The following is a 12,818-nucleotide window of genomic DNA, read 5'->3' as shown; positions in this document are numbered from 1 at the left end:
ACAAAAATTTGCACGAATATTCAGAATGACCTTAAGTACAATTCCAAGGTATTCTCAGAAACATAACAAATACACACCCAAAATTTAATATTCATTTATCATAACAAGTCTCTCTTAAATCCTACTCATTTGAAATTAACAGTTCAAATGGATAGACAGAAGAAGGAAATGATTAGGTTAAAAAACAAGCTAACAGATTATTGCATTAAATTAGGAGACATAATCGAGACATGAATTAAGCTAATGGCAACAGGAACAGAAAAAGATTAACCAAGCAAAGGGGAAAAAACAGAGCCTAAAAGGTCCCAGCCTTTGGCCTGTGGTGGCAGAGAATAATGGCACGAACCACAGAAAAAGGCCAAGTATGAGGTTAAGTCAATTTTAAGGAAGAAGATCATTTTAACTTCATGCAAGCTGCACTGGAGGGGAGGACACAGGACACAAAGCCCAGTGCACAATCAAGATCAAGTATGAGCAGGTGGGACGACAACAACGGCCGGTCTTGTCCTATGACCAGAAAGGATGATGAAGCTGTGCAATCAATGTTACCTGAACACTGTTTATCTGAACCCATCTTACTGGTTAACAGAAGATAAGCGAAGTGCTACTGCTCACCATTAATACAAATGTAGTTACTTCTTTTATTTTTTTAAAAGATTTTTTTTTTTTTAAAGACTTTATTTATTCATTTGACACAGAGAGATCACAAGGAGGCAGAGAGGCAGGCAGAGAGAGAGAGAGGAGGAAGCAGGCTCCCCGCGGAGCAGAGAACCCGATGCGGGACTCGATCCCAGGACCCTGAGATCATGACCTGAGCCGAAGGCAGCGGCTTAAGATTTTATTTATTTATTTGACAGAGAGAGAGATCACAAGTAGGCAGAGAGGCAGGCAGAGAGAGAGAAGGAAGCAGGCTCCCTGCTGAGCAGAGAGCCCGATGCGGGGCTCCATCCCAGGATCCCAGGATCATGCCCTAAGCTGAAGGCAGAGGCCTTAACCCACTGAGCCACCCAGGCACCCCAGTAATTACTTCTTAAAAAAAAAGGTAAATGATGGGGCGCCTGGGTGGCTCAGTCGGTTAAGCATCTGCCTTCTGCTTAGGGTCTGGAAATCAAGTCCACATCTGGCTTCCTGCTCAGGGGGGGCCCTGCTTCTCTCTCTCCTTCTGCCCCTACCCTTACTCGTGTGTTAGCTCTCTCTCTCTCTCTCAAATAATCTTTATTTTAAAAAGGGTGCATGGGGCGCCTGGGTGGCTCAGTGGGTTAAGCCGCTGCCTTCGGCTCAGGTCATAATCTCAGGGTCCTGGGATCGAGTCCCGCATCGGGCTCTCTGCTCAGCAGGGAGTCTGCTTCCTCCTCTCTCTCTCTCTGCCTGCCTCTCTGCCTACTTGTGATCTCTCTCTGTCAAATAAATAAATAAAATCTTTAAAAAAAAAAAAAAGGGTGCATGAAGAAAAATTTAAAAATAAATAAAAATTAAAAAGGTGAATGAGTCAAATACAAAACTATGCAAAAGATATTATGGTTCTCTTTTCAAAAAACTCAATTACACAAAGTTAAAGGAAACCAGTCAATATTGATAACTGAATTTTATAATCAGTAATGCCAAGAAATCAAGCAGGGAAACTCCAAAAATGTTTACTGTTGGGTCTATTATAGAATGGGAAAGAAGGGGATATGAAGGGACATTATCACATAAATCATTAACCAACAGCCCTAATCAACAAAATTAATTGTTAATAAATTAATTAAATTAATTGTTAAGAATAGCAAGGTGAAGCTTGGCTCGAATGTTGGGATCCTTTCAGACTCTCTTTTTTCCCCCTTTGTTTGGTTAAAGTTTTCTATTTCTGTTGCCATTAGCTTAGTTCATATCTTGATTACCTCTCTTAATTTAGGTGAAGCTTGTGCAAGTTTTATATTGATATTATATTGATATGTGTATATATAAATTTACGATAAATTTTTTTTAAGATTTTTTATTTATTTGAGAGAGAGAGAGAATGGGAGAGAGAGAGAATGAGAGGTCAGAGGGAAAAAGAGACTCTCTGCTGAGCAGGGAGCCAAATGTGGGACTCGATCCTGAGACTCTAGGATCATGACTGAGCCAAAGGCATTTGCTTATCCAACTGAGCCACCCAGGCGTCCTACAATACACATTTTAGATGGAATAAAAAAACAAAAAAACACAGGCTTTGAGTTTCAAATTCCATCTCACAACACCCGTCAGCTTCATAATCCATCTTTTACTATTAATTTTTCGCGCAGAGAACACATCAGTGTGTTATTTTACACCACTCTCTAAGTCCATGTGTAAACTCGGCAAAGATTCATTAAAACCCTAATCATTAAAACGCACTAATTTAAGCCAAATACCAGTAATTTTGTAACAGGAAAAGTTTCAAAAATGTAAGACTTTCACCATACCTAACAATTTAGCAAGTTAAAGAATTTTGGTAACCCAAAGCATAATAGAGACCTGATTTGTCATCTTGTCATTCATTTGAAGCGATTTTATTTGACAGCATTCCATCACAGTAAGTTTTCAATCTGTAAACTATACTTTTTGTTAATTTTGCCTTGGCCTATTCCAAATTAGGTATTTTGCCATACTATCCTGGCTTCAAAGTAGAACATATATTATTAAAGGTGAATCTTTCCAGTACCCTCTTTTAAAATGTTTTAGCTCTATGTGCTAACAGCTTCGAAACTTTACCACAGGGGGAGGATAAGTTTAAGTGCATTTATCTAAGATTGGACAGAGAAAGTGAAAATGCCTTTAATCTAGCTTTGACTCCACTGAGTTCTTACAGGTGGGTGGGATACACATACCACAGATAACATATGAACAGTATATTTTTAAATAACTTGTGGTGATTTTACACATCCTGTATGATACATATTACAGATTAAAGATCCTATATAAAATAGACATTTTCTGGGAGTTGTTCCATGGGAATTCCAGAGGAACATTGTAATGTTTATATTCTTTGGAATATGTATCCCAAGTAACTGAACTCTGCATGAAACCAAAATAAGCCTTTCAAGTATTTAAAATAAATTTTCCAACATCATCCCGAGGTGAAAAGTGATTTTTGGTTATACTTTCATTCCAAGTATATATTGCAAAGAATTTTTCATTAATAAGGCTTTACATGAAATTGTGTGTCACGACCTGATATTTCCTGATAACTTTAAAAACTAACTTAAACCTTACTTCCTTATTAAATATTAAGAAGAAAAACTCTTCTGAGGTATATGGGGGTCAGCTTCTGGACATTCACGGAAAACTGAACAGCCAAATTTTATCTGACTTAATGATGAGATCCATGGAACTAAAACTTGCAAACAAAGCAGCAGTGCTCTAAAACTACTTGGTATGAACAGATGAATCATCTAAAAGCACTGCCTTAATTTTTATTATTTTTACACAAAAACCTTCAGTAGCTTACCACTGAAAACACACTCAGCTTCCTTAAATTGCCATTGGCAGTCCTTCATGATCTCACCCAACCTTAACTCTTTTGAGCATCCCGGTAAAAACTGCATTCCAACCCACCCAAACTGCCAGTTCTCCGAACACTCTTCCTTCTTCCTGACTCTTTCTCGGGCTGTCCTGCTATTTCCCAGCATAAGCCCTATGCTCTTCTCTGTCTACCTGTACTTTCAAGATCTACCTGAGCCATTCATCAGTGAGGCTTTCTCTGATCATTTCAGGCAAAAATGATTTATTTGTTTCTACAGCGTTCTGAATGTTGCACTCCTACAAGGTTTCCCAAAGGGACTGAACGGAGACTGAGGACAGCTACTCACCAACCGAATGCCAGACTCTGGCAAGTGCAAAGTGGCCACATGGGCAAGCTGTGACTGCTTGGTTGCTCTTCCTGATGGCTTTGCTGCGATGTTGCCTGTGCTGGCTTAAAAGACACAGGCAAATGTAGCTTTTCCCTACTGTGGCACCAGCAGGCTGTAAGGAATTGAACAGAGCTGTACTTTAAAGGCCAAGGAATTTCTAGGAACATGACATAACTTGAAACAATTCTAATTCTGTTCTCACCTGACTATAGCCCCTGAGCAAAAGGAAGAAGAGGATCGTAGTAATGACAGCAGGAAGTCCTACTTCGACTGTATTTTCTCTTCTCCTCTATGATCCCTAGAGATTTGTGAATGAGAGAGATTACAGATTTTTTTCCTAGAATGCCTCTGGCCAATTCTCTAATTTCCTAAGGACTGGAATTATACTAGTGGACCATAAAATCCAGAACGAAGTAGAAGTGAAATTGATCTGATCTAGGTAGGCTCATATCCAAATTCTTTCACATACTTAGCAAAAGTTAGATGAAGGCGACCCAATGGAAGCTGAGTAACAAATAGCTAGAAAAGAAACACCCTGAACAAAACTTCTTCCTGACCTTATCACTACAATCAGTTTTAAGAAGTGGCAATGACGGGGCGCCTGGGTGGCTCAGTGGGTTAAAGCCTCTGCCTTCAGCTCAGGTCACCATCCCAGGGTCCTGGGATTGAGCCCCGTATCAGGCTCCCTGCAAAGCAGGGAGCCTGCTTCCTCCTCTCTCTCTCTCTGCCTGACTCTCTGCCTACTTGTGATCTCTGTTTGTCAAATAAATAAATAAAATCTTTAAAAAAAAAAAAAAAGAAGTGGCAATGACAAGTGCAGATTATCTCTAATATGCAATAAAAATCACATTTTAAGAATTTGGGAGATGATACAAAGAACTTATGAGAAAACTTTAAATTTCCTTGTAGTCTACGTTCAGTTGACTTGAATGAAACTTTAGATTAAAAGATCTTTGTAGATTAAAATTCATCACATAATTTAATCTCAGCCTGAAAAATAACACAAACCTACAGTATCCAAGTTGTTGTATAGATTATTAAAAAAAAAAAAAAAAAAAAGCCAACACACACTTTATGTGCCTAAATGATCATTTTAGGCTTAACACCAACCTAAAAAAGAAAACGTCCAATCAAATATCTGGGATCATTTCATTTAGAAACTCTAACGTAATTATTTTCAATTCCTAGTACAGATTCTAGCCCAACAGAATCAACCTAACTGAAGAACAAATGAAAAATGGCTTTTCAAAGAACTGTATAAAAGAACGTTGCTACTTGGCCGTATAAAAGCACACCATACATATATATGCGAGAATACGGATATCTGTCTGCTGGTTTCAGATGCCAAATCAAAACAGCAGAGCCACACGAGCACTCCGAGAACCCCGCTGCTTCATAACAATTCTATTAGTAAGCCCCCCAAAATATCCCAAGCAGAGCTCGTTAGAATTTCTGACCTACACTGTAAATCTGAATTCTGAGTAGCAAGAAGAATTTACACATCACAAAAAATAAACAATAAAAGTAGCACGTATAATTTGTCAGACTCTTGACCTAGCAAACTTTCCTATGTACCTCATGTAAATTGTCAACAAAAATCTGAGAAGCAGGCACTATTGTTGTCCCCCTTTTACAGAGAAAACAACAGTGGGCCCTGAGAGGCTGAGTAATTTACCAGGAAGCCAGTCTGGCTCAAGTCCCCTGTTTTCAAGCACTACTCTGCTGGCTTCTAAACATGAAAGTCCACAGGGAATGTATGGAAATTATATTTCAATACGTATCTGCTTTGAACAGGAAGAAAGGAGGTTTCAAAAAATAAGAAAAAGAATACTGCAAATATCATATAGTAGAAACAGGGCTTTATTTTTGAAAACAGAAAAAGTACCTCACATTCTAGAATACAATGTACCAATATTTTTATGTATCTGGCTTAGAATACCGTGAATGTACTGAAGTATCCGCACTCGTATCTTTTAAAACATGAACCCTTTTGGAAACCTGCTTTAATTTTATATATGAAATAAAACAGGAAAACCTGTTTTAATTTATATGTGAGTAAGAATAGTTTGCTTGAAGAATATAAAACTACATACTAAAGGGTAATAGCAAATTCTGAAGCTTTATTAAATTCAATGACTACATATGTACATACCCAAAGTCCTTTTAAATGATTTCCATCAGGGGCCTAATGTTGGTATCAATAATGGTTTGATTCTAAAACTGATTTTTTACCTCTTGCTTTGTATAGTTTATCTAAAGTGCATTCCAATCCTCTGTTACCCATTCCTTGTGGTGGACGTTCTAGGTGCCGATGGATCTGAGCCTTATCAGGCTGAAAACTCCCAGAACTTCAGACGAGGAGGAGACCCAGTGAGAAGATGATGAAAAGAGACATCGGATGACAGTGGGCATCTGTGAGAGTTTCACACCCGTTCTTCCAGGCGCCCCAAAGTGCATGTTCCCGGGGGAAACCAGTTCTTAAAGCGGAGGAGGAGCCACTATGCCTGAGTACTAACTGTTCTTTTCCCATTGGTGTTTGTGTCATTTTCTGGACTGCTAGTTTTTATGGATTCCAGTAAATTTTTAATTCTTTCACTTGCAGGCTTCTTCCTTTTCTTCTTGGCAAGAGAAACACTATTTACCACCGAAGGAAGCAGCAGCGTTGCCAGCCCCCAGGGCCGATTACTTGATGGGGAAGGGCGATCTTTATCTTCCTGACTTAAAATCCAGGCACTTTCTCTGGCCAGATCTACAAATTTTTGTAGCTGGCTTTGATTTACATTTTTGCTGATGTTGAGAGAAGTTTCAAAAGGATTCTGAATATGCAGGGGAGAAGACTCGGGTTTGTTTTGTTCCCTTCCCTGCAGATTGTTATAAAGAAGAAAAAAATGTATAAATATATGAAAGGCTCAGCTATAAGAACAACTTAGTCTAATAAAATGTCAGAAACAAGGAAAATCCCAGCAATTACTTTACAGAGTAAAGAAGTGCTTTCCTAAGAGAACTGGGCATGTATGCATGTTTTTTGTGTGTGTGTGTGTGTGTGTGTGTGTGTGTGTACTTCTGACTGGGTTTTTTTACCACTGTAGTTCTCTGATTTTTCTTGAGAGAAATATAAATTAGGTTTATAGCTACGGATGATGATGCTCAGATGGGAGTTATCTAGACTAACTCAAATCAACAGAAGTATTTTTAAAGTATCAACTGACCTAAGAGGATAAAGCAAGGAAGGGAAAAAAGTGAAAAATGGCAAAAAATGAAATGAAGACACACTTATTTTTGAGACTTGCTAAAAACAAATAGAAGCACACAAAATTAGAATCCTTAAATTAAATACAGCAATTAATGTTTCTCAAGAATAAAGTCAGAAAGGAAGAGAAGGAACAAAAGATTATTCACTATTCATTATAAAACACTGCAAGTTTTCTATTATTCCTAAAGATCCAACTTCTATAAGCCGCTGACAGGTAAGGCCACATCCCATAGAAATAAAAGAAAAGCTAAAGTTGTGATTCATATGACCGGCAGTGATGCATTAGTATATATAATCCCCTCTTTCAAATGATATCACAAATACTACTAAAGTATTAACAAAACACAGGGCCAGGATTCTCCAATGTGAGCAGCACCTCTTTATTCCCTAATGGCTCCCAAGCCCTGCCCAGCAGGGGTCCTGCCTATCCATCACCCCTGAAGCCCAGGGGTAAGAGGACAAAAAGGATAAAAAACTTCATGTGATCAGTGATCATCTTCTCATACGGAATCTAAGCCATATGAGCTTGCATTCCAGAGTTCTGTGTGCCCGCCTTCTCCATTCCCCACACTTTTTGTTGTTGTTGCTGTTAAACAAAAACTCCTTAAGCAGGATAAGAGGCAAGAATGAAAAAAGGAAGAGGTAAATAAAACAACAAAAGAGAGTATCTGATTATATGTTTTATGTAGCCAATCTTACAATGGTTGTAACCGAGTACCCAAATGCTAAACAGAATAAACCCAGAGAGCTACCTCAAGTATCCCTCATTTGGTAACAAATTTTGCCTAGGATTCTGCTCTGGATTTTCTTTAAAAAAAAAAAAAAAAAAAAGTCTCTTATTCCAGCTACTCATATGAATCCAAATCATAAATTCATTTGCCCAAATAAATTTAGAGCTCAAATTGAGAGAACCACTAAAATCAAAACGGCTGGGTATCCTACTTCTTCCATGAACACAAAAGCAGTTTAATAAGAAGTGTATATAAAGTTATCTTTTCCAGAAGATTTTTCAGAATATATTCCACATTTTGAAGGAGGCAGTATTAGATGCTCAAAGAGCTGGGTTTTGCTCTTCCAAATAACTAGATGAATGATCTTACATAGCTCCTTTAGGCATCGATGTCCTTATTAGTATCTACTACTGTGGAGCTGAAATATACTAACAAGTTAGAGTGCTTTGAAAACTAATTAAACACTAGTACAGCAGAAACCACTTAGCCATTAAATATTAAAATATTTACCTGTCGAATATTTATGGAATTCTTATTGAAAGCGAAATTGCCAAAATATTCAAAAAATTCTTTCAATAGTGATTCTGTAAGAAAAATAAAACAAGAAAAATAAGAGAAAGGCCTATTTCAATTAAAAAACAAAGAAAAGGGAAAAAAAAACACCTACCTAGTGTTTCTGTGTTCCCTGAAGGTTTAATTCTATTCAAGTCACTAACAAACGTACAGTTGTGGCCTTCTATTATACATTTATCTTCTGCACCTTCAAAAAACAGAAATGGAAAATTTTCACATTTCAAAGATATTGTCTACTTCAGAAAAGGATTTGATAATTAACTAAAGCAAAGTTACAGATTAATGTATCCTATTATTAGTGTTATACATATTTACACTGAATAGGATTTAAAACTCCTTACCAAAGATTTGAGACTAATTACAGTACAGTGAAATTAGCATTACATTTTTTTTTAGCATACTAAAGCTGTCTATCAACAACCCAACGATCCTTAATCTCTCTTTTGAGGTCATCAGTTTTTCAGTTATAAACGGAAATGTAGATACTCCCATCCTTCACCAACTCAACTGCTGGCACTATCTTTGATCAAAATATTGAATTTCCTCTCCATTTCTATCCTCATCACCCCCTCATGCATGAATTTGCAACAACGACACAAACTGAATGGTCTAAGAGTTTTGAAGAACTTCTGGTGATTTCTAAAATGCAGTATTCTGGCAAAACTAAAATTCACTACCACAAAGTAAACAGCACCCTAAACTTAAGCATTCACCTCTTCTAATAATATCTGTATCTTCAGAAGGATTCACCCCCTTCATGATAAATATACAGCCAGCATGAAATTCCTCGCCCACTCTAACCTACCTTCCACTGTATAGTAAGCAGGCAAATTCTCACTCCTTGAAAATCGGATTAACAGCCACCTCATCTGAAAGCATTTCCCAACTCCAAGTTGGCCATCCTCCGTTAGTTATTTCACACTCCATGAGCACCTAACTGACTGCCCTGTGATTGTGTACGCACGCTGCTCACGCCCCTACCCCAGTCTGGGATTAAAATGTCGCTGTCCCATTCACTATTCCCCCTCTCCACAACCAGTCTAGCCACAAATGTCTAGCATACAGCAGGCACATAACCAGTAAACTGAATGATCACTTCTATTTTGAAGGGGTTAAATCTAGAAATCAGAAAGAGACAGATAAGGGTCCTTCAAATTTTTGTCTCCCCCTTTTTTGGTCATTTTTTGTATTTTCTGTTAAGACTTGGTCACTAATAGAATTTCTCAAGTTACTCTAGATCTTAACATGTTAATTTTATGTATTTTTAAAAAAGATTTATTTATTTAGAGGGAGAGAAAGCTCATGCGCATGATGCGAGGCAGGAGAGAGGGAAAGGGGAAGCAGCCTCTGCACTGAGCACAGAGCCCGATGTGGGGCTCAACCCCAGGACCATGAGATCACCTGAGAGGAAAGCAAGAGTCGGATGCTTCAGTAACTGAGCTATCCAGGCACCCCGGATATTTATTTTAATAGCAAATTTTATGTCCTCTATTACTTTACTTAAAGTACCCTGAAGAACTTATACTCGGTTATATTAGATCTATTTTTCTTTAAAGATTTTATTTATTTGAGAGAAGTAGAGAGAGAGAGAGATTGTACAAGAGAGCATATGCATGAACGGGGGCGGGGGGTGGTGACGGGGCAGGGAAGAGGGACAACCTTGATTTCTGACCATGGAGCCTGATGCTCTGCTCAATCCCAGGACCCTGAGATCATGACCTGAGCCGAAGTCAAATGCTTAAAAGACTGAGCCACCAAGGCATTCCACGCTTAGATCTATTTTTTATGGGACCCAGGCACAGGTTTTACTCTTTCAAATTATCGACAGTTATATTTCTTGTGACATAGTGATAGTCACATATATTGATGTTCTTTTAGCTGTTTTGTCTTTTTTCAGGAAGGTATTTCCAATTAAAGCATTATAGAAAAATGAGGTCCACATTAAAACATTTCAAGAACTGTATAATAATGAAAAACCAAGACTGTCTCTGTGACGGCTACCTTTCACTAAAAGGGTTAACAGAGTGTATTAAAACTTGAAGGACAAAAAAAGGAATCCTCTGATTTAAGATAGGGCCATCTTTGTTTTTTTCAAAATTCCTGAGGCATTCACACCCAGCAGCGTGGCTGTCAAGTCCTTCCCCTCCTGTCGTCTCTGTCCCATTTATCTACTGTCACACCTAGACAACATGCACACAATCCAATATAATAGCCACCAGCCACATGTGGCTATTAAAATAAAAACTTCACTTCCTTGACCACACTAATCATACTTCAAGTGCCTAAGAGCCACAAGTGACCAGTGCCTACCCTCCTATGTACAATGTGGATCTGAAACATTCCTATCATCACAGAAAGTTCTACTGGATAGTCCTGCAACAGAAAAATGATTCCCAACCTATTCAGACATATGAACCGTATCACTATTAGTTTAAACCTGCGGTACTCTTTTCTTAAAAGTATTGTATGACATAGTGACAAAAATTTCTAAGTAAATATAAACTCCGGTTATGAAGAAAAGAGCCAGGTAAGCACCTTCATTTCCCCATATTAGGAGCTTGATGACACATTCCCCCACCTTCACCTTAAGTGAGCTTAGAAACTATGAAAAAGTAAGGTTGTGTATTTACTAAATTTGATTTCCTTGCTTCTTTTGGAAACCTCAGAGCCTCATGGATTGGTACACCCATAACTCTTTTTCAGCACAGTATACATGACAAATGAAATGAACTGAGTAATGTTCCCAGAGACATAGCTACACTGATAACTTACCCACAGTCTTTCAGGCAATTAATATCCACACTATAGGAATTCATAATTAGTAACAGGGATCACTACTGGCACTCTTAACAGATTACTGAGGGGCTGCAGTACAGATAATCATGTCTGCAGGCTGTATAATTATTTTGTTAATCTTTCCGGTCGAAAGAACAAAATCTATACTGTGCCAGCTAATGTATTTCTAGTAAGTCACCTGAAGTTGACAGGCACATATGTAAGGGGCGTAATAGGAATAAAGTTCATTTGAAGGCTTACTATTTTTTTCTTTGATAACAAGTCTTTTGTGATGTCCCATTTTTGTAAGAGGAGCTTACTGGAACACAGCTTGAAGAGCTAAAAATCGTAACTATATTCAGCTTCTAGGAGAACTATTAAGAGGTCCCAACGTTCCCGTATGCCATGGATCAGCAGTAATTAAATGGGAGAAGCCAACAGATGATCCGTGCTATATAATTAATGCAGACAGTATAACACGAGGGGGCGGAGGTGCTATTCACTTAGACACATCGCCGTTTTGTTTCCTTCTAACCTACGCGGCCAGAATGCTTTCCGAAATGCCCATCCAAGCAACTGCCTCTCAAGCACTTGGACCTAACCTTGTGAAGAATGTGTTATGGTGATATCTGTGTTATCAAAGGAGCTTTATTTATTGTTGCCTCGTCGCTCACCCAACTCCAGAATGTGACTCAGATACTATTCTTCACACACACACATCTATATACAGATCGTTCCCTATTAAACACTCACGCTCATCAACGCCCAGGGTGAAGTTTTACCTGCTTCTCCCACCATGCCATATGCTCCACTAACACTTGGCCTCTCCAGGAGGAAGCCAATATTCTGAGTAAGAGCACATGCTATGGGGTAAAGATGATGAAAGGAACACAAGCGTCTATCCCCCCCCCAACACCAATGAAATGACACTAAAATGACATAAAATCTTAAAGATGGAGAACAAAAGAAATATGAACCAAAAACTTTTCAGTTTTAGAACAGATGGACAAGCAGCAAAGACTTAGGAGATCTGAAAAGACTGAATCCTGAACAAGCAGTAAAGAAAGCCAAGAAAAAACCTGATCTACAAGACAGACCTCCCAACAACTCAGGAGCTGCGAGCACCAGGGCTAACTGGAAGCACCAAGACTGGGCGCCTGATGGTGAGAAAGCAGTTAGACTCCCCCAGATCTCCTCTTCCTGGAAAGAAAACCTTGAGCTTACTTTGGACAGGGTAAAAGAAAGGATATCTATACACAGGAAGACAGGAGACACAGCTGAGGGTAGGAACATTGTTCTAAAACGAACAGTAAGTAAACAAAAGTGTAGTAAATGTCTACGTGACAGCATGCTAGTACGGGGTCTTTTCTTCCAGAAAAATAAAAGTCATTTCTGGGGAATCTGAGTAGCTCAAGAGGAATGATGCAGACAGGGACATAAAGCACCCTGAGATCATGACCTGAGCCGAAGGGAGAGGCTTTAACCCACTGAGCCACCCAGGCACCCCATCAACTGGATTTTTTAGTTCCTAACTCAAACATGAGCAGAAAATCAAAGACTATCAGACACCTGAGGTAGGCCTCTAACATGACACGAAACTTAAAATGAAAAATGAATAAAATGAAAAAAAAATTA

At 38.5% G+C, this 12,818-nt stretch overlaps 1 protein-coding gene across 5 annotated transcripts in view; it reads right to left on the bottom strand.

The window, feature by feature from the left end:
• Window positions 1-12,818, bottom strand: part of MTPAP (mitochondrial poly(A) polymerase) — a 130,219-nt gene that overhangs the window by 92,153 nt on the left and 25,248 nt on the right. For 2 of the 5 annotated variants that reach the window (XR_004287201.1, XR_004287202.1), the window contains exons 7-11: window positions 8,503-8,595; window positions 8,346-8,419; window positions 6,004-6,712; window positions 4,054-4,149; window positions 3,810-3,963 (exon numbers count right to left, since the gene is read on the bottom strand). Coding sequence is in view for 1 of the 5 variants with exons in the window: in XM_032349765.1 (XP_032205656.1) it covers window positions 6,350-6,712; window positions 8,346-8,419; window positions 8,503-8,595 (530 nt within the window). In the remaining 4 variants the exon portion in view is untranslated. Of the gene's footprint in view, window positions 1-3,809; window positions 3,964-4,053; window positions 4,150-5,951; window positions 6,713-8,345; window positions 8,420-8,502; window positions 8,596-12,818 lie in introns of those variants that run through there. The other 3 variants (XR_004287200.1, XR_004287203.1, XM_032349765.1) reach the window with 3 other exon arrangements.

Source organism: Mustela erminea, chromosome 6 (genome assembly GCF_009829155.1).
Source record: "Mustela erminea isolate mMusErm1 chromosome 6, mMusErm1.Pri, whole genome shotgun sequence".
Classification (NCBI taxonomy): domain Eukaryota; kingdom Metazoa; phylum Chordata; class Mammalia; order Carnivora; family Mustelidae; genus Mustela; species Mustela erminea.
Note: the sequence above shows the minus strand (reverse complement) of the source record. Positions and strands in the feature narration are given on the sequence as shown.